Source organism: Macaca fascicularis, chromosome 16 (genome assembly GCF_037993035.2).
Source record: "Macaca fascicularis isolate 582-1 chromosome 16, T2T-MFA8v1.1".
In the NCBI taxonomy this organism is placed as follows: domain Eukaryota; kingdom Metazoa; phylum Chordata; class Mammalia; order Primates; family Cercopithecidae; genus Macaca; species Macaca fascicularis.
The window spans coordinates 36899315-36925760 of NC_088390.1; the positions used below are offsets into that span (position 1 = coordinate 36899315).

The following is a 26446-nucleotide window of genomic DNA, read 5'->3' on the forward strand; positions in this document are numbered from 1 at the left end:
TATCCTAGACAGGTAATTGTCCATTCCAGTGAGTCTCTCACAAGCTCAGTCATCCATTCCTGTAATGATTTTTCGTCAGAAACTTCTTTTTTTTTTTTTTTTTTTTTGAGACGGAGTCTCGCTCTGTCGCCCAGGCTGGAGTGCAGTGGCGCAATCTCGGCTCACTGCAAGCTCCGCCTCCTGGGCCCACGCCATTCTCCTGCCTCAACCTCCCGAGCAGCTGGGACTACAGGCGCCCGCCCCTGCGCCCGGCTAATTTTTTCTATTTTTAGTAGAGACGGGGTTTCACCATGGTCTCGATCTCCTGACCTTGTGATCCGCCCACCTCGGCCTCCCAAAGTGCTGGGATTACAGGCGTGAGCCACCACGCCCGGCCAGAAACTTCTTTATTTGATCTAATTCAAGCATTTTCCTTTCAGTTTAATTTCATCTGATTTTCTGTTACATATAGGAATTTATTCTACTGTAGAAAATTATGTAATAAATGTCCTTGTGCAGTCATTTCATTTTATTCATGAACATCATGATAAGAAAACATGGCTTCATTACATAGTCAGCATTAATATTATTTATACATATTAACTGTATTTTCTTTATGTATGAGAGTATAATGATTTACTATTACATTGCTCACTTAATTGATACCTGTATATGGTACAGTATTTTGACAAGGCAAAAATGATCTTCATGCATTTGTCTATAACCTCTTGACTGTACGATGGTATAGTAATTTCAGCTCATATAAACGACTTAAGTTGAGTTAAATTATTAAAGAATGTTGAAATGTAGCACCCGGCCGGGCGCGGTGGCTCAAGCCTGTAATCCCAGCACTTTGGGAGGCCGAGGCAGGCGGATCACAAGGTCAGGAGATCGAGACCACAGTGAAACCCCGTCTCTACTAAAAATACAAAAAATTAGCCGGGCGCGGTGGCGGGCGCCTGTAGTCCCAGCTACTCAGGAGGCTGAGACAGGAGAATGGCGGGAACCCGGGAGGCGGAGCTTGCAGTGAGCCGAGATCGCGCCACTGCACTCCAGCCTGGGCAACAGCGTGAGACTCCGTCTCAAAAAAAAAAAAAAAAAAAAAAGAAATGTAGCACCCAACAAACATATGAAAAAATGTCCAACATCACTAATCATTAAAGAAGCAAATCAAAGGCACAATGAGATACCATCTCATACCAGTCAGAATGGCTATTATTATTATCATTATATATTTTTTCGAGACAGCGTCTTGCTTTGTCACCCAGGCTGGGGTATGGTGGTGTGAACATGGCTCACTGCAACCTCGACCTCCTGGGCTCCAGCGATCCTCTCATGTCAGCTGCTCATAGCTGGCACTTACAGGCATGTGATACCATGCCCGGCTAATTTTTGTATTTTTTAGAGATGGGGTCTTGCCATGTTGCCCAGGCTGATCTTGAAACTCTGAGTTCAAGCCATCCACCCACCTCAGCCTCCCAAAGTGCTGGGATTACAGGCATGAGCCACCATGCCTACCCCAGAATGGCTATTACTAAAAAGTCAAAAAATAATAAATACCGGCAGGCAGGGTGCGGTGGCTCACACCTGTAATCCCAGCACTCTGGGAGGCCTGGGTGGGCAGATTGCCTGAGTTCAGGAGTTCGAGACCAGCCTGGACAACACGGTGAAATGCCGTTTCTACTAAAATACAAAACATTAGCCGGGCGTGCTGGCATGTACCTGCAGTCCCAGCTACTCGGGAGCTGAAATAGGAGAATTGCTTGAACTGGGTTGGCAGAGGTTGCAGTGAGCCAAGATCATACCACTGCACTTCAGCCTGGGCGACAGAGTGAGACTCAGTCTCAAAAAAAAAAAAAAAGATGCTGCAAAGCTGTGGAGAAAAGGGAATGCTTATCCACTGTTGGTGCTGGGAGTGCAAATTAGTTCAACCTCTGTGGAAAGCAGTTTGAAGATTTCTCAAGAACTTAAAACAGAGCTACCATTTGACTCAGCAATACCATTGCCAGATACATACCTAAAGGAAAATAAATCATTCCACCAAAAAGATGCATGTGCTCCTATGTTCACTGCAGCACTATTCACAATATCAAAGACATGGAATCAACCTAGGTGCCCATCTATGATGGATTAGATAAAGAACATGTGGTACGTATACTCCATTCACGACTACACAGCCATAAACATGAATGAAATCATGTCCTTTCCAGCAGCATGGATGTAGCTAGAGGTCATCATTCTAAAAAGAATCAAGGCAGGAACAAAAAGCCAAATACCGGCCAGGCGCAGTGGCTCAAGCCTGTAATCCCAGCACTTTGGGAGGCTGAGACGGGCGGATCACGAGGTCAGGAGATGGAGACCATCCTGGCTAACATGGTGAAACCCCGTCTCTACTAAAAAATACAAAAAACTAGCTGGGCGAGGTGGCGGGCGCCTGTAGTCCCAGCTACTCGGGAGGCTGAGGCACGGGAATCACTTGAACCAGGGAGGTGGAGGTTGCAGTGAGCCGAGATCGCACCACTGCACTCCAGCCTGGGCGAGGAGAGAGACTCTGTTTCAAATAAATAAATACATTACATAAATAAATACAGAAATAAACGGAAACAATAGACACTGCAGACTGTTGGGTGGTGGGAGGAAGCAGGGCAGGAGCTGAAAAACTACCTATTGGATATATGTAGACCAGAGCATATGATAATCCACGGTTGTCTCCATGATTTCGAGTGACCTGTCATTTTACTGGTGTTTAATTGTTGTTGGTATCTGGCACAGTATTTAGGACTCAGTGTAGAAATGAGCATGAATAATACTTTGGTGATTGTGCATCTCTCATACATAAAATGCCCCTTAAAGGGCCGAGCACGATGGCTCACACCTGTAATCCTAGCACTTTGGGAGGCTGAGGTGGGCATATCACTTGAGGCCAGGAGTTCGAGATCAGCCTGACCAACATGGCCACACCCCCGTCTCTACTAAAAATACAAAAATTAGCTGGGCATGGAGGTGGGTGCCTGTGATCCCAGCTACCTGGGAGGCTGAGGCAGGAGAATTGCTTGAACCTAGAAGGCAGAGGTTACAGAGAGCTGAGATTGCATCACTGCACTCCAGCCTGGGTGATAGTGAGACTCTGTCTCAAAAAAATACAGAAAGTTAAAAAATTAAATAAATGAAATACCCCTTAAAAGTGAGGCAGTCTAGTCTCTTATCTTTCTGGACATCATGCTGCCCCCACATTCTCCTTCCCTGCCACACTGAACCACTTGCACAGCCAGAAAACCTGAATATTTCATGTTAGCAAGGATGGGTTCTCATCAAAGCAAGCCTGTCAGAGAGATGGGGAAATATGCAAGGTGACAGGCACACGAGTATGCGGGCAACAGGAATGTCGAGAGATGAGACTAAGAGTCACGTAGTGAAGGGCCTTGAATTTCACACAAGAGAATTTGGATTGAATCCTTAAGAATTAATTGAAGCATTATGAAGGAAGACTAAAGAAGCACTGTGCAGATTTAGATTTTAGGAAGAGCTCTCTACAGGTGAGTAGTGGAATGGGAGGGATTGTGGGGAGGGGTGGGGAGGAATGAATGGCAAAGGCTTGATTTAAGACAATGAAGTGAAAGGGGTGGAAATGTGAATTATCAAAGGATAGAATAAAGAGGATTTCCCAGCACTTTGGCAGGCCGAGGCGGGCAGATCATGAGGTCAGGAGATCAAGACCATCCTGGCTAACACGGTGAAACCTCGTCTCTACTTAAAATACGAATAAAAATTGGTCGGGTGTGGTGGTGGGCGCCTGTGGTCCCAGCTGCTCCGGAGGCTGAGGCAGGACAATGGCGTGAACCCGGGAGGCGGAGCTTGCAGTGAGCCGAGATCGTGCCACTGCACTCCAGCCTGGGTGACAGAGTGAGACTCCGTCTCAAAAAAAAAAAAAAAAAAAGAGGATTGGGTGCTTGATTGAACATGGAAGGAAAAGAAAAAGATAAGGATGAGGATGAGTTTCAGTTTCTTTTCTTTTCTTTCTTTCTTTTTTTGTTTGAGACCAGGTCTTGCTGTGTCATCCAATCTGGAGTGAGTGCAGTGGCGTGATCATAGTTCACTGCAGCCTTGAACTCCTGGGTTCAAGGGATTCCCCCAACCTTGGCCTCCAATAATGTTGGGATTACAGGTGTGAGCCACCACACCCAGCCCCAGTTTCTGATTTACACCTTGGGGTGCATTGTGATTCCAGAGACTGCTCCATTATACTGTTCAGGGTGTTCTCACTGAATCAGACATGATTCTTGGTTGGAAGTAACAGAAGCCATCTCTGGCTGTCTTAAGAAGTATTTATGAAAGGTCTGTGAGAGAGTACTAGTTGTTTTTTTTTTTTTGAGACGGAGTCTCGCTCTGTCACCCAGGCTGGAGTGCAGTGGCGCGATCTCGGCTCACTGCAAGCTCCGCCTCCTGGGTTTACGCCATTCTCCTGCCTCAGCCTCCTGAGTAGCTGGGACTACAGGCGCCCGCCACCGCGCCTGGCTAATTTTTTGTATTTTTAGTAGAGACGGGGTTTCACCATGGTCTCGATCTCCTGACCTTGTGATCCGCCCGCCTCGGCCTCCCAAAGTGCTGGGATTACAGGCGTGAGCCACCACGCCCGGCCAGTTGTTATTTAATTTCTATTCTTTCCTTTTTACTCAGGAAAGAGTAGAAAGGTTCCAGTAAGAACCCTTGGCCCATAAGACCACTTTCCTCAGCCTCCCTTGCAGCTAGGTCTAGCCATGTGACTAAGTTCTGGCCAGTGGGATATAAATAGAAGTAATGTGTGCAACTTCCTACACTTATCCTTTTCTTTTTTTTTTTTTTTTTTTTTTTTGAGACAGGGTCTCACTCCATCACCCAGGCTGGAGTGCAGAGGCACAGTCTCAGCTCACTGCAACCTCTGCCCCACCCTGGAGCTCAAGCGATCCTCACACCTCAGCCTCCTGAGTAGCTGGGACTACAAGTGTGTGCCACCATGCCTGGCTATTTTTTTTTGTTTTGTTTTTTGTTTGTTTGTTTGTTTGTTTGTTTTTGAGATAGAGTCTCATTCTGTTGCTCAGGCTGGAGTGCCGTGGTGTGATCTTGGCTCATTGCAACCTCTGCCTCCCAGGTTCAAGTGATTCTCCTGCCTTAGCCTTCCAAGTAGCTGGGATTTCAGGTGTGTGCCACCACACTTGGCTAATTTTTGTATTTTTAGTAGAGATGGGGCTTCACCATGTTGCCCAGGTTGCTCTTGAACTCCTGAGCTCAAGTAATCCGCCTACCTCAGCTTCCCAAAGTGCTGAGATTATAGGCGACAACCACTGCACCCAGCCTAAACTTACCATTGAAGGGTGAAGGTATATACCTCTTCCTTTTTCCCATTACTTATGTGATGGCTGCAGCTCCATCTTGGACCACAAGGAAGTCCATACCTTGGGGATGGCAAAGCAGACAGAGTATTCTGGGTTCCAGATCGGCCATAGCATCCCAAAATGCTTATGCTCAAACTTTTATGTGAAAGAGAAATAAACTTGTGCCTTAAGTATCCATTACTTTTGTTTTCTGTTATATGCAACAGAACCCATATCTCAATCACACAGGTAGGCATCAGAGACTCACCAAAATGACAGAAGGCTAGAGGGCTTTGAATACAGTTGGATACAGGGGCGCCATGGAGGTGAGGCAGCAGAGACTGCCCAGCCTCAGTACCATGCTCTTGCCGCTGGGAGCAGTCTCACTCCCAGATGGCCCCAGTCTGGTTGACTCACTTAGGATGCAAAATCCTGGTAGGGAGCACTTTTTGCTCAAATTGGGTCATATGTCTCCTCCCCAGGGGCACCAAAGGGCAGCTGGAGGAAGGACCTAGCCCTCTGCTTCTGGTATAAGCATTGGGAAGTGTGTTCCAGGGATAGCCCATGCATTAACAAAACATACAACAGGAAATTCCTTCCAAGGGAAAATTGAGTTGCTGATAGGAAGGGGGAAGGGGAAGATGCTGGACAGCCAGAAAAACACAACATATGTCTACTACATTTAACTTCTCCGTATCCATACTGAATCACGGCAAATTAAGAGAGGCTATCATGATTTATTTTCCCATTTAACTTAAAGCTTTCTTATTTCAGTGGGCCCATTTTGCCTTAAAACATTGCAATTTTCTTTCACAATACCCTTTAAGTAGCACACATTTATCATTTCTTCTAAATTCTGTTGCAAGCAAAGATATTCACAGGTTGCTTATAGTGCTCATATGCTATACCTCCCTTTTTGGCAATAGAATCATGGAAAATTATGGCAACATTGTATAAAAGCTACAATCAAAATTCTGTCTTTGGATCTTTAAAACACTTCTTAAAAATAGCAGGAGTATTTTCTATATATGAAAAGAAATCTTATCAACTAAAATGTTATTAGTATCCTTTCAAAAGCCAGTATCAATCTTGGCAATCTTGTATTTTAACACATTTTTATTGCATTTCAGGAAAAAAAAAAAAGTTACAAAGAATTCAATCCCTCAATTTATTTGAAAACAATCTAAACTATTCGTCATTAACAGGAAGAAGATCAGACGGGCCCACAGCGCAGTTGTTGAAAATGAGCATTTTTTGTCATCAGTTCAGTCTCATTACTGTTCCGTTGCAGTTATCTGACAATTTCTGCAAAATGACTCTTAATACTTGTTTTGTAAATGTGTCCCAAATTAGTAATACCAGCTGAGATGCCAATAATTTGCAAATGAGCCTCACTGTTGCTCAAAATTGAGAAACCATTCACAGTCACACCAAGTAAAACATCTAGTTTTATAGCTCTAGTATTTTCCTTAAAATACTTCACAGATAGAAACAAAACTTTCTTCTTCCCTGTCTCTTCCTTTCTTTCCTCTTACTCAATCAGATCTGACTTAATCGTTAAACACGAAGTTTTGCAACCATTTTTCTTTCTTTCTTTTTCTTTTTTTTGAGATGGAGTCTCGCTCTGTTACCCACCCTGGAGTGCAGTGGCCCAATCTCAGCTCACTGCAAGTTCCGCCTCCCGGGTTCACGCCATTCTCCTGCCTCAGCCTCCCAAGTAGCTGGGACTACAGGTGCCCACAACCACCCCCGGCTAATTTTTTGCATTTTTAGTAGAGATGGGGTTTCACCTTGTTGGCCAGGCCGGTCGCGATCTCCTGACCTCGTAATCTGCCTGCCTCGACCTCCCAAAGTGCTGGGATTACAGGCGTGAGCCACCAAGCCCGGCCTTTCTTTTCTTGTCTTCTTTTTTTTTTTTTTTTCTTTTTTGAGACAGTCTTGCTTTGTCGCTTAGGCTGGAGTGCAGTGGCGGGATCTCGGCTCACTGCAACCTCTGCCTTCTGGGTTCAAGTGATTCTCCTGCCTCGGCCTCCCAAGTAGCTGGGACTACAGGTGCCCACCACCATGTCCGGCTAATTTTTGTATTTTTAGTAGAGAAGGGGTTTCACCATATCGGCCAGGCTCCAACTCCTGACCTTGTGATCCGCCCGCCTCGGCCTCCCAAAGTGCTGGGATTACAGGCGTGAGCCACCGCCTAGCTGTTTTGCGACCATTTCTAATGAAAAATCATCTGCCCTGTTAGCGCAAGAATTGTTTAAATATTTGTCTATTATGCTAATGAAGAAATGTAAAGAATGTGGAAATTAGCCCTATGGTTCCTCCCCGAAGAGCTGGTATTTGTATTTTATGTTCTATTATGTGATTGTAGCTGCTCTGACCATTGGTTCCATTTTAACACAGTCATCTTTTATACAGGCTTTTCACACTGAAGATCAAGAAGCTACAAAGCTGGTAACAAACTGATATTTCTTTAATTGACTATGTTAAGTATGTTAATTATCCACCACAAGCAATATTAATTTCACTTGTGATATCAGTTGTGGCAAATGTAATGTCTCTATAAAAATTGATGTTGAATTTGAATAGGTAATAATGCACATGATACAAAGTTAAAGTCATATAAAAAAGAGTATACAATAGAAAGTTTCCACCTCCCATCTTTGTCACCCAGTCATCTAATTCCCCTTCCTAAAAACACTTACCAGCTTCACATGTATCATTGTTGATATTATCTGAGCATATACTAACACATTTTAAGATAGTATTGGCCGGGCGCGGTGGCTCACACCTGTAATCCCAGCACTTTGGGAGGCCGAGGCGGGTGGATCATGAGGTCAGGAGATCGAGACCATCCTGGCTAACATGGTGAAACCCCGTCTCTACTAAAACACAAATTAGTTGGGTGTGTTGGTGCGCACCTGTAGTCCCAGCTACTCAGGAAGCCGAGGCAGGAGAATCGCTTGAACCTGGGAGGTGGAGGTTGCAGTGAGCCAAGAGCGTGCCACTGCACTCCAGCCTGGCAACAGAGCAAGACTCTATCTCAAGAAAATAATAATGATAAAACATTAATTAAATTAAATCATCTCCTTTGGCCTGGTATGGCGGTTCATGCTTGTTATCCTAGCATTTTGGGAGGCTGAGGCGGGAGGATCACTTGAGGCAAGGAGTTCAAGACCTTGAGGGGAGGAGTTCAAGACCAGCCTAGGCAACTAGTGAGACCCTGTCTCTACAAGAAATTTTTAAAAAATTAGACGGGTGTGGTGGCTTGTGCCTGCAGTCCCAGATGTCAGAGGGACTGAAGTGGGAAGATTATTTGAGCCCAGGAGTTCAAGGCTGCAGTGAGCTATGATCACGCCACTGCATTCCAGCCTGGGCAACAAAATGAGACTCTGTATCTTTAAAAAAAAACCAAAAAACAAAAAACAACAACAACTCTCTTTTTTTTTTTAATGTAAATATACCATACTAAATACAATTTTTTTTCTCAGCTCACTGCAACCTCCTCCTCCTGGGTTCAAGCAATACCCCCACCTTAACCTCCCCACCTCCCCAGTAGCTGGAATCATAAGCATGCACCATCATGCCCAGCTAATTTTTTTTTTTTTTTTTTTTTTTTTGAGATGGAGTTTTGCTCTTGTTGCCCAAGCTGGAGTGCAATGGTGCAATCTCAGATCACTGCAACCTCTGCCTCCTGGATTCAGGCAATTCTCCTGCCTCAGCCTCCCGAGTAGCTGGAATTACAGACGCCTACCACCATGCCCGGTAATTTTTGTATTTTTAGTTGAGATGGGGTTTCACCAGGCTGGTCTCGAACTTCTGACCTCAGGTGATCCACCCACTTCGGCCCCCCCAGGTGCTGGGATTAAAGGTGTGAGCCACTGCTGGCTAATTTTTGTATCTTCAGTAGAGAGAGTTTCACCATATTGGTCAGGCTGGTCTTGAACTCCTGACCTCAAGCGATCCGTCTGCCTCGGCCTCCCAAAGTGCTAGGATTACAGGCATGAGCCACTGTGCTCAGCTAAACAGACATTCTTTCACCTCCTTTTTTTTCTCCACTTAATATACCTAGGAAATATTTCATAGTCGTTGTAATGAATTTTAAATGGCTGCAAAAATCTTTATCATTCTCCGCATAGAGTTTATTTGCCCTCCCTTTGAATCTGTGTGGCCCTGTGTCTGCTTACCCAATAGAATGCAGCAAAAGTAACCCTGTGGCAGCTCCAGACTTTAGAAGGACTGACAGCTTCTGTTTCCAGCCTCTTGGAATACTTGCTCTTGAAATGGGTGTTCTGGGGAGTACAGCCCGCGGTGTCAGAGGTCCAAGTATCATGAAGGCATGACAGTGTGAGGAAGCCAAAGTGAGTCCCGCAGAGAGGCTGCGTGGAGAGTGACAGAGATTGGTTCCTGGCTAGTTTGTAGCTATTGCATCTACTAAGACACAAGACAACATGAATGAAGAAGTCACGTCGGACGTGCGTTCTAGTTGAGCTTCGGATGACTCTTTTTCCATCCACCATCATGTCACAGTTATGTGAAAGACTCTGAGAGAGAACTGGCCAGGTACAGTGGCTCATGCATGTAATCCCAGCACTTTGGGAGGCAGAGGCGGGTGGATCACCTGAGGCCAGGAGTTTGAGACCATGAGACCAGCCTGGCCAACATGGTGAAACCCCGTCTCTACTAAAAATGCAAAAAATTAGCCTGGCCCAGTGACAGGTACCTGTAGTCTCAGCTACTCAGGCAGCTGAGGCAGGAGAATCACTTGAACCTGGGAGGTGGAGGTTGCAGTGAGCCAAGACTACACCATTGTGCTCCAGCCTGGGCAACAAGAGCAAAACTCCGTCTCAAAAAGGAAAAAAGAAAGTTACTTGGTTTAATCCTCACAATAACATTGGGAGGTAGGTGTCATTAGCCTCAGTTAATTAATGAGGAAAAAGCAAGCATAATATCACATAATAGTATTAAATAATTTCATTCCTGGAAAACTGAACAAATCACCCAGGTCTGCACATTTCTACCTCCATTTTTAAGTGTTCCTAATTCTTAGTTTCGAGTTTACTATCCAATTTTTTTTTTTTTTTTTTTTTTCCGAGACGGAGTTTTGCTCTTGTTGCCCAGGCTAGAATGCAGTGGCGCGATCTCAGCTCACCACAACCTCCACCTCCCGGGTTCAAGCGATTCTCCCTCCTCAGCCTCCCAAGTATCTGGGATTATAGGCATGCGCCACCACGTCCGGCTAATTTCGTATTTTTAGTAGAGACGGGGTTTCTGCATGTTGGTCAGGCTGGTCTCGAACTCCTAATATCAGGTGATCCACCCGCCTCAGCCTCCTAAAGTGTTGGGATTACAGGTCCCAGCACCCAGGCTGAGGCGGGTGGATCACCTGAGGTCAGGAGTTCGAGACCAGCCTGGCCAACATGGTGAAACCTTGTTTCTACTAAAAATACAAAATTAACCGGGAGTGGTGGTGCATACCTGTAATCCCAGCTACTCGGGAGGCTGAGGCAGGAGAATCGCTTGAAACCAGGAGGCGGAGGTTGCAGTGAGCCGCCGAGATCCTGCTGTTGCACTCCAGCCTGGGCAACAAGAGTGAAACTTTGTCTCAAAAAAAATATATATATATATTTTGATTTATAATGGGTCAGCAGATGGTAAAATAGTTTAAAATCTACAAATATAAAATGATCTAGGAATAGAAAATTAAGATATTTGTGCTAGAGAATCATTATTCAATATAGTGTTCAATAAAATAATTAGAACTTTAATTGGGAAAAATCATGTAATTGCTTAAAACAGTAAATGCAAACAACAAGTAAAAATCTAAGAGCTTGTTGGATTGCATATGGCAAGGTGCTAGTTTGCACAGTTTCTAAAACTCTAGGATCTGGATTGGAACACACTGAAGACTTGGGCAAGCAGATGCTTTATATATCTTGGGATCGTTCTGTCGCCAAGTGTCTCCTTTGTCTGTCCCTTCGTTTCCATTCTCGATGCTACTGTCCTATTTCGGCTCCTCACGCTTTCTCCCACAGTGTATGGTAATAATCTTTTAATTGGTCTCTCTTTCTGGGAATTTCCCCTTTTCTGACTTCCTTGCACTGACCTTCAGATTAATGTTAATACAGTTCTCTTCAGTGGTTCTTCACAACCTCTTGAATGAAATCCAAGCTTCTTAGTGAAGTATTGAAAATCCACTCTGAATTCTAGCTTCACTCCCTGTCTGGCATGAATAACTCATGTCTCCGGAGGCCTTGGAGCCCTGAGGATAAAAACAGTGGATTTGGCCGGATGCAGTGTCTCACACCTGTAATCCCAGCACTTTGGGAGGCTGAGGCAGGAGGATTGCTTGAGCCCAGGAGTTCAAAACCAGCCTCACAAATATAGTGAGGCCTTATCTCTGCAAAAAAAGTATCTGGGCATGGTGGTGCACATCTGTAGTCCCAGTTATTTGGGAGGCTGAGCCGAGAGGATCACTTGATCCCAGGAGGCAGAGGTAGCAGGTGAGCCAAGATCGTGCCACTGCACTCCATCCTGGGTGACAGAGCAAGATCCTGTCTCAAAATAAATAAATAAATAAATAAATAAATAAATAAATAAATAAATAAATCATGACGGATTCACTCTCACAGAAATAGGTGACATTCTCCCAGCTCAGCCCCACCTCCACTGCTGCAAACACCCCTGTTATTTCCGAGGCTCCTTCCCCTTCCCTTCTGCTCCATTATCCTTCACAGGAGTCTGCTGCTGAGGCCTCCACATCCTGTCGAGCCCCTTAATAAGAATACTAACACTAGGCCAGGCGCGGTAGCTCACGCCTGGAATCCCAGCACTTTGGGAGGCCGAGGCGGGCGGATCACGCGGTCAGGAGATCCAGAACATCCTGGCTAACACGGTGAGACCCCGTCTCTACTAAATATACAAAAAATTAGCCAGGCGTGGTGGCGGGTGCTTGTAGTCCCAGCTACTTGGGAGGCTGAGGCAGGAGAATGGCGTGAACCCGGGAGGCGGAGCTTGCAGTGAGCCGAGATCGCGCCACTGCACTCCAGCCTGGGCGACAGAGCGAGATTCTGTCTCAAAAAAGAAAAAACAAAGCCAAGCAAAACAAAACCAAAAAAGAATAATAACACTAAAGAGAACTACAAGCAAGATACTGGGTTCAATTGTGCACCTGCATTACCTGAGCAAATCCTCACAACACCCCGTGGAGAAGCCACCATTAGGGACTAGTAACTAAGTGGTCATGCCAAGATAAAGTCCAGGAAGGCTAACTCCAAAAGCCATGCTGCTCACCACCACACATGAGGACCCCTCCTGGTGCCACCACGCACCGCTGAGGATGAGGACTTCCGCAGAGGCCATGCCTCCTTGCTTACCCGAAGTGGTGTTGCTCCCATGGCTTTCAAGTTATTGGTGCCTGGTGTCACCAGAGCCTCAGGCCTGGACCTGCCCCATTCAAGCCACTCCTGAGCTAGAAGCTTTGACGATCAAAGCTTCACTCTGTCCTCTGGAGCCCTCCTAGCATCTCAGACCTGCAGGGTCCTTACCCAGGTGGGCAGAATACACTGTCACCCTTTGAGCTGCACTCTGACACCAGGCCGCCTACGCCGTTCCTACCACCACCATGTCTCTCCCTATGCCCTCAGAGATGTTAGTGAGGACAGAACTGTCACTGTTTACGCTGGACCTTTTCTCTCTCCCTGGCACTGAAATGTGGGTCCATGGGCTAGGCTGGAAGGTCTAATGTGAGCAGTGGCCAGAAGGATGTCCTCAAAATCAGCCCCTGCCTCTTGAGGGGTGTGGGATGCAGGGAAAAGGGCATTTTGTCGAGTTATCTCTTTGAGTTGTTACAGTACGTGTCTTCCTTTCCAAATCTTGCTTTTTCAAAAATCTAGTAAAAATAGACAATTAATTATAAAATACTCAAATCCCTTCTATCCTAACCTCCCAAGACATGATTATTAGAATTTGTGTCATTCTGTCTCTGGAGGCTGCTCCGTCATTCATATAAATCAATTTCTGGCAGGTCCCAACTTTTTAGAATCCTGAGCTGAGCCCTGTTTAGGTTCAGGGTTGAACTTCACTATCCTTTACCTCCCATGTGAACCCTGGGGAAACCACCAAATGGAAACACATCCGAAACCAGCCTTTCGCTTTCTTGCAATGCCTTTTCCAAGGCACTTCCTTCACCTAAACCTCCTCACCACCTCCACCTCCTAAAAATCCTTTATGTGTTTATTTATTTATTTATTTATTTATTTTTTGAGACGGAGTCTCGCTCTGTAGCCCAGGCTGGAGTGCAGTGGCCGGATCTCAGCTCACTGCAAGCTCCGCCTCCCGGGTTCACGCCATTCTCCGGCCTCAGCCTCCCGAGTAGCTGGGACTACAGGCGCCCGCCACCTCGCCCGGCTAGTTTTTTGTATTTCTTAGTAGAGACGGGGTTTCACCGTGTTAGCCAGGATGGTCTCGATCTCCTGACCTCGTGATCCGCCCATCTCGGCCTCCCAAAGTACTGGGATTACAGGCTTGAGCCACCGCACCTGGCCATTTATTTATTTTTGAGACAGGTTCTCTTTCTGTCACCCAGGCTGGAGTGCAGCAGTGTGATCATAACTCGCTGCAGCCTTGAACCCCTAGGCTCAAGCAATCTCCCTGCCTCAGCCTCCCAAGTAGCTGGGATTCCAGGCATGAACCAGCGCTCCTGGCCCTAAAATCCTATCTTGTAATGTTCAGGTCCAAAGTCCCTCTTCCAGGAATTGCTCACACAGCACCCTCGAAGTGAACTCTCTCTCTCTGCTCTCAACTCCTTAAGTGCTTTCCCTGGCACTCGTAACAGACATTTGTTTTGTCTGCCTGGCATCCCTTTCCACTATCTCCAGTATCCACTTCCACCTCTTTTCCTCTCCACTCCAGCCATATGATTCTGGGGTGGACACCAATTCCAGGACCCCCATCACAGTGGACAAAGGGTGACATATTCCCAGCACTGCCAGACATAACGCCCTACCACTTTGGCCTCAATGATTGGTGGGAGGCAGGGACATACGACCAATGCAGGCCAATCAGAGTCTTTCCCTAGGATCTACATTTATAGCAGAGAGGAAAGAGAAATTCTGTCTTTTCCCTGGGTTGGAAACTGACGTGTATTAGCCTAGAGGTGCTTCACACTCTCTCTCTCTCTCTCTCTCTGTGTGTGTGTGTGTGTGTGTGTGTGTGTGTGTGTGTGTGTGTGTGTGAGTGAACCCAATAATTTTGGGCATCCTCCACCATTGCATGAGCCCATAAATCTCCTTTTGTTCCAACTTTTAAGTTCAGGGGTACATGTGCAGGATGTGTAGGTTTGTTACATAGGTAAATATGTGCCATGGTGGTTTACGCACAGATCATCCCATCGCCTAGGTGTTAAGCCTGGCATCCATTAGCTGTTCTTCCTGATGCTCTCCCTCCTCCCACCCTCCACCCTCCAACAGGTCCCAGTGTGTGTGGTCCCATCAATGGGTCCACATGATCTCACTGTTCAGCTCCTACTTATAAGTGAGAACATGCGGTGTTTGGATTTCTGTGTCTGCATTATTTTACTGAGGATAAAGGTCTCCAGCTCCATGCATGTTCCTGCAAAGGACATGATCTCATTCGTTTTTACGGCTGCATAGTATTCCATGGCTTGTACATAACCACATTTTATTTTTTTTTTTGAAACAGAGTTTCACTCTTGTTGCTCAGGCTGTAGTGCAATGGCATGACCTTGGTTCACTGCAACCTCCACCTCCCAGGTTCAAACAATTCTCCTGCCTCAGCCTCCCCAGTAGCTGGGATTACAGGCATGTGCCACCACGCCCAGCTAATTTTGTATTTTTAGTAGAGACGGGGTTTCTCCAGGTTGGTCAGGCTGGTCTTGATCTCCCGACCTCAGGTTTTCCATCCTCGGCCTCCCAAAGTGCTGGGATTATAGGCATGAGCCACCGCGTCTGGCCACCACATTTTCTTTATCCAGTCTGTCATTGATGGGCACTTGGGTTGATTCCATGTCTTTGCTATTGTGAATAGTGCTGCAACGAACATACACATGCATGTATCTTTGAAACAGAATGATTTATATTCCTTTGGATATATACCCAGGAGTGAAATTGCTGGGTCAAGTGGTATTTCTGCCTCTAGGGTTCTGAGGAATTACCACACTGTCTTCCACAATGGTTGACTAATTTATACTCCCAGCAACAGTGTACAAGTGTTCCTCTTTTTCCACAACCTCACCAGCATCCATTATTTTTTGACTTTTTAATAATAGCCATTCTGCGGCCAGGTGTGGTGGCTCACGTCTGTAATCCCAGCATCTTGGGAAGCTGAGGCAGGCAGATCACCTGAGGTTGGGAGTTCGAGACTAGCCTGACCAACATGGAGAAACCCCATCTCTACTAGAAATACAAAATTAGCTGGGCGTGGTGGCGCATGCCTGCAATCCCAGCTACTTGGGAGGCTGAGGCAGGAGAATCACTTGAACCCAGGAGGTGGAGGTTGCGGTGAGCCAAGGTCATGCCATTGCACTCCAACCTGCACAATAACAGCGAAACTCTGTCTCAAAAAAAACTTGCAACCAAACAAATAATAGCCATTTTGACTGGTGTGAGATGGATCTCATCATGGTTTTGATTTGCATTTCTCTAATGACCAGTGATGTTGAGCTTTTCCTCATGTTTGTTGGCTGCATGTATGTCTTCTTTTGAGAAGTGTCTGTTCATGTCCTTTGCCCACTTTTTAATGGGGTTGTTTTTTCTTGTAAATTTGTGTAAGTACCTTATAGATGCTTAATGCTAGACCTTTGTCAGAAGGATAGATTGCAAAAATCTTCTCCCATTCTGTAGGTTGTCTGTTTACTCTGATGATAGTTTATTTTGCTGTGCAGAAGCTCTTTAATTAGATCCTGTCAATTTTTGCTTTTCTTGCAATTACCTTTGGTGTCTTCATCATGAAATCTTTGCTTGTGCCTATGTCCTGAGCAGTATTGCCTAGATTTTCTTCTAGAGTTTTTTATTGTTTGTTTTTAAGAAAGAGTTTCACTCTTGTCACCCAGCCTTAGTGCAATGGTGCCATCTTGGCTTACTGCAACCTCCACCTCCTCGTTTCAAGCAATTCTCCTGCTTCAACCTCCTGAGTAGCTGAGATTACAGGCACACACCACCATGCCCAGCTAATTTTGTATTTTTTATAGAGACAGGGTTTCACCATGTTGGCCAGGCTGATCTAGAGCTCCCGACCTCAGGTGATCTGCCTGCTTTGGCCCTCTAAAGGGCTGAGATTACAGGCATGAGCCATCGTGCCTGGCCCTTTTCTAGGGTATTTATAGTTTCGGGTTTAACATCTAAGTCTTTAATCTATAATTTTTGTTTGTTTTTATGATTTTTTTTTTGAGACAGGGTCTCACTCTGTCACCCACATTGGAGTACAGGGGCACAATCTCAGTTTACCGCAACCTCTACTTCACAGGCTCAGGCGATTCTCCTGCCTTAGCCTCCCGAGTAGGTGGGATTACAGGTACCTGCCACCACACCAAGCTAATTTCTATATTCTTAGAAGAGACAGGGTTTTACCATGTTGGCCAGGCTGGTCTCGATCTCCTGACCTCAAATGATCCACCTGCCTCAGCCTCCCAAAGTTCTGGGATTACAGCCACCATGTCCCACCTAATATATCTTGAGTTGATTTTTGTATATGGTGTAAGGAAGGGTTCCAGTTTCAGTTTTCTTTACATGGCTAGCCAGTTCTCCCAGCACCACTTATTAAATAGAGTATCCTTTCCTCATTGCTTGTTTCGGTCAGGTTTGTTAAAACTCAGATGGTTGGCCAGGCATGGTGACTCATGCCTGTAATCCCAGCACTTTGGGAGGCCCAAGGGGGTGGATCATGAGGTCAGGAGATCTAGACCATCCTGGCTAAGATGGTGAAACCCCATCTCTACAAAGAAATACAAAAAAATAGCCCTGCATAGTGGCACACGCCTGTAGTCTCAGGTACTTGGGAGGCTGAGGCAAGAGAATAGCTTGAACCTGAGGTGGATTTTGTACTGAGCCGAGGTCCTGCCACTGCACTCCAGCCTAGGCGTCAGAGCGGGACACTCCATCCAAAAAAAAAAAAAGGAAACAAAGGAAGGATCCTTTACTTTGGGTCTCTTCCACTAAAGGAATTGTCTGTTGAACATTGTTAGGAATGTAAGCACTAAAAGCAAACTGCCTGGGTTTGAATTTTGTTCTGTCCCTTGCACCTTGCCTGGGTTCAAATCCTAGCTCTGCTTAGTAAGTTCTTTTAAGGTGATGATCTTTGAGCAAATGTCTTAGTTTCTGTTTTCCCAAGTAAATGGACACAATAGTTGCTACCTTGTGAAGGATTCATGTAATTGACCAGCATTTACCAAGTAGCATCCAGTGTTCAGTTTTAGTGATTGGTGATTCTGTATTTGGACTGTGAGGGGGTGTTGGGGTGGGGTGGTGGGTGGTGTGTGTGTGTGTAGCACTTAATTGCATCCAGAAATGAAAAGATACTTTCATAAGGGAGAGGTAGCTTCTCTCTGCTTTTGTGTCAACAGGGAAGAAGGGAGTTTGGAGAGGGAAAGGAATTCTGTTCAATACTAAGCTCTTTTCCTCAAAATCAGAGGTAAGTAGAATGTGTAATAATTTACAGAATATCTAGACTTCAACAATCTGATTTTTTTTAATTTATTTTTACTTTTTCAGGTTGAGACTGAGCTACAGTTAATGTGTGGTGACGTTCTGGATGCACTGGACAGACACCTCACTCCAGCAGCTACCGCTGGCAAGTCCAGTGTTTTCTATTATGAAATGTAGCTTCTATACTAACAATGAACACAAATACTTCAATAATTTTAAACACTCTCAGGAATAACTGGCTTAGTTTCTTTTTTTCTTAGACATTTCCTATTATTTTCCTTATTAAATATAACCAAAAATCCCACATAAATTAACTGAGGAGCCTCTAAATATCACCAAAGTAATCACTTGATAGACTAGAATTAAACAAGCAAGAGGTTCCAAGAAATGGCACAAGTGTATTAATCATAAAATAAACTTTCTACATGAAGCATGCAGCCAGCACTGGGCAGTGTGTGGCCGTTTGCGGAAGGGGATGAGATAGGTCCCATGAAAGTAAAAGAATATAAATAAGTAAATCAAAAGTTAATGCATTTTTATAATAGCCTGACCATCTTTTTATTCCAACATTAACTATCCTTCTAACATTAAACAATTATTTTTAAATAAAAGTTGGAAACCTACATAAAAGAAAGTCATGATTCTAAAAAGGCCAAATTTCAATCTTACATTTTCCTTTCTAGTATAGAACCTACATTTTGTAATAGAAAACCTTGGACCAGCCAGTGGTAGCTGCTGGAATGAGGTGTGTGTCCAGTGCATCCAGAAGGTCGCCACAGATTAACTTTGGCAGTCTCAACCTGAAAAAATAAAAAATAAATTTTAAAAAATAAGATTGTTTCAGTCTAGAAATTCTATAAATCATTACACATTCTATCTACCTCTCATTTTGTGGAAGAGAGCTTAGTATTGAACAGAATTCCTTTCCCTCTCCAAACTCCCTTCTTCCCTGTTGACACAAAAGCACAGAAAAGCTGCCTCTACGTTATCAAAAGTATCTTTTCCTTTCTGGATGCAATTAAGTGCTACACACACACACACACCACCCCAACACCCCCTCACAGTCCAAATACAGAATCACGAATGACTAAAACTGAACACTGATGCTACTTGGTAAACGCTGAATTACATGAATCCTTCACAAGGTAGCAACTATTGTGTCCATTTACTTGGGAAAACAGCAGCTAAGACATTTGCTCAAAGATCATCACCTTAAAAGAACTTACTAAGCAGAGCTAGGATTTGAACCCAGGCAGGGTGCAAGGGACAGAACAAAATTCAAACTCAGGCAGTTTGCTTTCAGTGCTTACATTCCTAACAATGTTCAACAGGCAATCTCATTAGTGGAAGAGATCCAAAACTACTTAAGATACCAAAAATCTGTGGACCAAAGTAGCTATTGCCACTCATCTCTATTTATTTATAATACTGAAAACATACACCACCTCTAAAGGCACATACCTAGTTGGCTTCCTTTTTTGTTTTTTTTTTTTTTGAGAGGGAGTCTCGCTCTGTCGCCCAGGCTGGAGCAGAGTGGCGTGACCTTGGCTCACTGCAAACTCTGCCTTCCAGGTTCATACCGTTCTCCTGCCTCTGCCTCCCAAGTAGCTGGGACTACAGGCGCCCACCACTACACCTGGCTAATTTTTTTTTTTTTTTTGTATTTTTAATAGAGATGGGGTTTCACCGTGTTAGCCAGCATGGTCTCAATCTCCTGACCTCGTGATCTGCTTGCCTCGGCCTCCCAAAGTGCTGGGATTATACGTGTAAGCCAGCGAGCCCGGCCTTTCCTTTATATTTTTAGTACAGACAGGGTTTCACCGTGTTAGCCACGGTGCAGCTTGTGCATTCATAGGCTGGAATAATACCTACCCCTTCCAGTGCCATTTTAAAGATTTCATATAATATCTTACACGGATACTTATAATACAGATATTTTCCCACTCAGGACAGTGCCCAGTAGAGCTGGTGGGTCAGTAACTGTGGTTCCCCCACCCTGCCCTCTCCCTACCAAACTCCGTTTCCACCTGCCCTGCAATTCCCTTCCGTGTTCTCTTTCATGTGTTTACACGCCTGTCTCTTCCAGTAGAATCAGCTTCTCAACAGCAGCGCTATTGACAGTTTGGGCAGAATCATTCTTCGTTGTGGGGACTGTCCTGTGCATAGTAGAATGGTCACAGCGTCCTAGTCTCCACCCCACTCGATGTCAGTGGCACCCTCCAAGCTGTGACAGTCAAAAATTAGACGTTGTCAAATGTCCTCTGAAGGACAAAATCACCTCTAATTAAGAATCACTGCACTAGAATAATGGCTCCGAAGTTTTTGGAGCAAGATCTACAATAAGAAACATTTTTAAATATGCATGTACCCACACAGTATGTGAAAAAACTTCATTAAATCATTCTTGCCTGACAGTGTCCCGCTCTGAAATGTTCTGTTTAAAAACCGAGTAGGCCGACCGTGGTGGCTCACACCTGTAATCCCAGCACTCTGGGAGGTCGAGGGAGTCGGATCACGAGGTCAGGAGATTGAGACCATCTGCCTGACACGCTGAAACCCTGTACGAAAACTACAAAAAAGAAAAAAATTACCGGACGTGGTGGCAGGCGCCTGTAGTCCCAACTACTGCAGAGGCTGAGGCGGGAGAATAGCCTCAACCCGGGAGGCGGAGCTTGCAGTGAGCGGAGATGGCGCCACTGCACTCCAGCTTGGGCGACAGTGCCAGAGTCCGTCTCAAAAAAAAAAAAAAAAGGCGGGACGCGGTGGCTCACGCCTGTAATCACAGCACTTTGGGAGGCCGAGATGGGCAGATCACGAGGTCAAGAGATCCAGACGATCCTGGCTAACACGGTGAAACTCCATCTCTACTAAAAATACAAAAAGTGAGCAGGGCATGGTGGCGGCGCCTGTAGTCCCAGCTACTCGGGAGGCTGAGGCAGGAGAATGGCGTGAACCCGGGAGGTGGAACTTACAGTGAGCCGAGATCGCACCACTGTACTCCAGCCTGAGCAACACAGCCAGACTCCCTCTCAAAAGAAAAAAAAAAGGAAGTAAACTGGGTATGTGCCTTTAGAGGTGGTGTACATTTTCCACATTATAAATAAATAGAAATGAGTGGCAATAGTTACTTTGGTCCATAGATTTTTGATATCTTAACTACTCTTGGTTCTCTTCCACTGAAGGAATTGCCCGTTGGACGTTATTAGGAATGTAAGCACTGAAGGCAAACTGCTTGGGTTTGAATTTTGTTCTGTCCCTTGCACCCTGCCTGGATTCAAATCCTAGCTCTGCTATTAAGTTCTTTTAAGGTGATGATCTTTGAGCAAATGTCTTAGCTCCCGTTTTCCCAAGTAAATGGACACAATAGTTGCTACCTTGTGAAGGATTCATGTAATTCACCAGCGTTTACCAAGTAGCATCCGGGTTCAGTTTTAGTCATTGATGATTCTTTATTTGGACTGTGAGGGGGTGTTGGGGTGGGTGGTGAGTGTGTGTGCAGCACTTAATTGCATCCAGAAAGGAAAAGATACTTTTGATAACGGAGAGGCAGCTTTTCTGTGCTCTTTTGTCAAAAGGGAAGAAGGGAGTTTGGAGAGGGAAAGAAATTCTGTTCAATACTAAGCTCTCTTCCTCAAAATCAGAGGTACATAGAATGTGTAATAATTTACAGAATTTGTAGACTTCAACAATCTGATTTTTTTAAATTTATTTTTATTTTTTCAGGTTGAGACTGAGCTGATCTGTGGCGACGTTCTGGATGCACTGGACAAACACCTCATTCCAGCAGCTATAGCTGGCAAGTCCAAGGTTTTTTATTATGAAATCTAGGTTCTACACTAACAACTAACGAGTGTACTTCAATAATTTTCAACACTCTTAGGAATAATTGGCTTTTTTTCTTTTTGTTTTCTTAGACATTTCCTATTATTTTCCTTATTAAATATAACCAAAAATCCCACAGAAATTAACTGAGGAGCCTCTAAATATCAACAAAGTTATCACTTGATGGACTAGAATTAAACAAGCAAATGATTCCAAGAAATGGCACAAGTGTATTAATCGTAAAATAAAATTTCTACATGAAACATTCAGCCAGCACTGTGCAATGTGGGCCATTTGGGGGAGGGGAATAAGATAGGTCCCATGAAGACAAAAGAATATAAATAAGTAAAACAAAAGCTAATGCATTTTTATAATAGCCTGACCATCTTTTTATTCCAACATCAACTATCCTTCTAACATTAAACTATTAGTTTTAAATAAAAGTTGGAAACCTACATAGAAGAAAGTCATGATTCTAAAAGGCCAACTTTTAATTTTACATTTTCCTTTGCAGTATAGAACCTACACAAGAAATAAGATGAAAACAACCCCTGCTCATTCCACCGTACCAGCTTTTCATTATCTGCATCTTCAGCTGAAGAGAGTGCACCATGTCTCAAAGGTTCCTTTCAAGTATCTGACTTTATCCTCAAGTCACTTTTTTTCATTAAAATGTTCAAACCCTGAAGTTCTTAGGTGTGAGCCTAACAACATATGTACAAGATCTGTATGAAGAAAACTGTGAAACTCTGATGAAATAAATCAGATAACTAAATGAATGGACAGAGATTCCATGTTCATGGATAGGAAGGCTCAATATTGTAAAGATGTTACTTCTTCCCAGCTTGATCTATAGATTCAGTGCAGTCTCAATCAAAATTCCAGCAGGTTACTTTGCAGATATCAACGAACTGATTCTGAAATGTATATGGATAGGCAAAAGATCCAGAATAGCCGACACAATATTGATAGAGAAGAACGAAACTGAGGGACTGACATTCCCTAACTTCAAAATCTACTATAAAACTACATTAATTAACACAGTGTGATATTGGTCAAGGAAGAGACAAACAGATCAGTGGAACAGAATAGAGAGCCCAGAAATAGACCCACATAAATATAGTCAACTGATCTACAACAAAGGAGCAGATACTTTTCAACAAACGGTGCTGGAACAGCTGGACATCACATGCAAGAAAAAAAAAAATGAGTCTAGGCATAGACCTTTTATTTAGCTTTTTAAAAATATTTCTTGTTAAAATCCGGGGTTCATTCAGTGTACATGCATTGCATTTAGTTATCATGTTACTGTAGTCTTTTTAAATCTAGAGTCCCCCCACCCATCTTTTTTACATCAAACTGACTTAGGAAAGAATCCAGCCCAATTGTCTTATAGAATGTGAACTCTAAGTTCATCACCAAAGATAACAAAATAAACCACTTTCTTAATGTGTCAGATTGTTTCTTTATGGTGTTAACTTATTCTCCTGTCCCATGTATTTCCAAACTGGAAATGAGGTCTAGAAGTTTCATTAGATTCAAGTTACACAAGGAACTATTCTTAATTGCCTGCAGGGATAGCTACCATCTTTACGGTAGCTGTTCCCATGGTGATAAGTTCTTACTGCTTCCTTTGACAGATGTTAATGTTCGCGTGTCAAATCTCACATTCTTGAGAGCTATAGTGTCCACCCACGCACCTTTACCTGAAGTCCAGCTACTTCTGCAACAGCCATGTTCTTCTGGACTCGGTAATAGCAATTCAGCAACCCCTCACCTCAGCCCTCCTGATTGGTGGAAGAAAGCCCCTGCAGGACCCTCTCTGGAAGAAAGGTCAGTTAGCTCACCTAAGGGGTCTTCAGAGCCCGGCTGGCTCATTCGACTCTACATTTCCATTGTGGTACTGCCCAAGGAGGATTCCTGTTCAGGTAGCGATGCTGGCTCTGCAGCAGGAAGTGCCTACAAACCATCCCCCATGGGACTGGAGGCCTTACAGGTAGGAGGTTTCATTTCCTCATGTCTGAAGTGGAAGGAACTATTCTTCCTTCAGCGTGCCCGTGAGGAGCGGGCAGGTAAAACCAAGCCATGTGTCAATTGTGTTTGCGGGAGTCGTATTTTAGGTATGGGTGGTCTATTGTTTTTGTTGTTTTGTTCTGGGGAGGTGTTCCTTTGTTGCAAAATAGCAGATTCATTCCTCTTTGTTCTTTGATTGCAAATTATTTTAGTCACTTCAGGTATTACATGACAGGTGGATGTAATAGATGGTAGAAGAATTCTGAGTGAAGTTGTACAGTTAATTTTCGATTTTTTTCAACTTAAATGTTTAATTCTTTATAAGCTTCTCCTTGGTCTTGTACCTGCTTAGAGCAACAAAATAATTGTTCCTTCAAAGAAAGAAAACAATCCTAGATAAAAGAGTTTACTTTTTCTATACAAATGTGATCTGAGACTAGGCCTGGTCCTGGGGTCTGCTGCTAATTAACTGGACAACATGAAACATATCCTTTAACCTCGTCAGGCTTAGTATCTTTAGCGGTAAAATTCAATTAATACCTAACTTAAAGAATAGTTCCAAGACTTAAATGAGATTACATTAATGAAAAGCAATCATATACTAAAGCACCATAAAACTATGATACACTTAATTGATGTTAGTCATGAAATAAAGATTATGGTTCTTAATTTCATTGGACAGATTTCAGCCCCTGTTAAACATAAGCGATTTCTGAAATATTATCACACTTTTCTGGATATTGCAGCCTTGCACTCAGGTCTTAGAGGGTTAATTCCATGCTCTCTCTGCAGGTATTGGCTCTTCTGGCAAGGGGCTACTTTTCAATGACTCAAGCCTACTTGATGGAGCTTGGAGAGGTGATTTGCAAGTGCATGGGGGAAGCAGATCCATTCATTCAGCTTCATGGAGCAAAGGTAATTTTCATCAAAACCACAACGCTTTTTCCTTCTCGTCACTTTATATCCCTCCTTTTCTTCACTTTACATTCTTCTGCCACATGTCCTTCAATTCTGAGATTTCTTTTTTTTTTTTTTTTTTGAGACGGAGTCTGGCTCTGTCACCCAGGCTGGAGTGCAGTGGCGCTATCTCGGCTCACTGCAAGCTCCGCCTCCCGGGTTTACACCATTCTCCTGCCTCAGCCTCCCGAGTAGCTGGGACTACAGGCGCCCGCCACCTCGCCCGGCTAATTTTTTTGTATTTTTAGTAGAGACGGGGTTTCATTGTGTTAGCCAGGATGGTCTCGATCTCCTGACCTCGTGATCCGCCCGTCTCGGCCTCCCAAAGTGCTGGGATTACAGGCTTGAGCCACCGCGCCCGGCCAATTCTGAGATTTCTTAAAGAGATTTCAGGTGAGGAAGACTATACATTCTTCTGTTTTCAGCTCTTACATGTAAACCCCAAGAACTGATTCAGTAACAAATGAGTAAGATATAGCTGTTGATTTCAGTCCTTGAAAGAATGCCTCTGTTAAGAGTGACTGAAAAAAGGAAGAAAATGAGTTGTAAATTATGTTTCCCCTTGACTTGAGGTGATCTCCAAACTAAAGTGCAGTTGTCTGTTAGTCCTAATACTCTGCTTTGGTAATTCTTTTTTCTTGGCAGCTTCTGGAAGAACTGGGCACAGGCTTAATACAGCAGTATCAACCGGATTCTGCTGTAGCACCTGATCAGAGAGTATCAGTCTTCTTGGTAAATAAATGTCAATTCATAGTTTTCTTTTATTGGTGCTTCAGTTGCAGTTTTATTTTGAAGTTCAGTGGTAAGTGGAATAGATGGTATGGTTTCTTCCAGTGTCAAAAATTGTGTTTTATAATCCAGGAAAACATGAAACTAGTATAAATGGGTTTTATTTTACATTTCAGTTTATTTGCAATTTAGTATGCGGTAGGCTTATGTAACCAGCAATAGTAAAACTAATAATTCTTTTTTTTTTTTTTTTTTTGAGACAGAGTCTCGCTCTACTGCCCAGGCTGGAGTGCAGTGGCCGGATCTCAGCTCACTGCAAGCTCCGCCTCCCAGGTTTACGCCATTCTCCTGCCTCAGCCTCCCGAGCAGTTGGGACTACAGGCGCCTGCCACCTCGCCCGGCTAGTTTTTTGTATTTTTTTTTTAGTAGAGACGGGGTTTCACCGTGTTAGCCAGGATGGTCTCGATCTCCTGACCTCGTGATCCGCCCGTCTCGGCCTCCCAAAGTGCTGGGACTACAGGCTTGAGCCACCGCGCCCGGCCACTAATATTTCTTTTGCATAAAACCTAGTCTGGTTATTCAGCCTGCCCAAGAGACAAAGAGCCAGAAATTTTGTATCCAAAGCCATGGGATCAAATTTAGGGAACATGATTGTATTAGTCCATTTTATGTTGCTATAAAGGAATACCTGAGGCTGGGCAATTTATAAAGAAAAGACATTTATCTGGCTCACAGTTCTGCAGGCTATACAGAAAGCATGATGCCAGCATCTACTTCTGATGAAGCCCCAGGAAGCTTTTAATCCTGGTGGAAGGCAAAGGGGGAGCAGGCATGTCATATGGCAAGAGAGTAAGCAAGAGGGAGATGCCAGGCTCTTTTAAACAACCAGCTGTCATAGAGGGAGAGCTCACTCATTTCCACAAGGACAGCACCAAG

At 44.2% G+C, this 26446-nt stretch overlaps 1 protein-coding gene across 1 annotated transcript in view; it reads left to right on the plus strand.

The window, feature by feature from the left end:
- LOC141408728 (HEAT repeat-containing protein 6-like) overlaps positions 1-26446 on the plus strand; it is a 98985-nt gene that overhangs the window by 56148 nt on the left and 16391 nt on the right. The window contains 3 exon segments of the mRNA XM_074018131.1: positions 23452-23807; positions 24617-24739; positions 25427-25513. Of these exon segments, the coding sequence (XP_073874232.1) occupies positions 23452-23807; positions 24617-24739; positions 25427-25513 (566 nt within the window).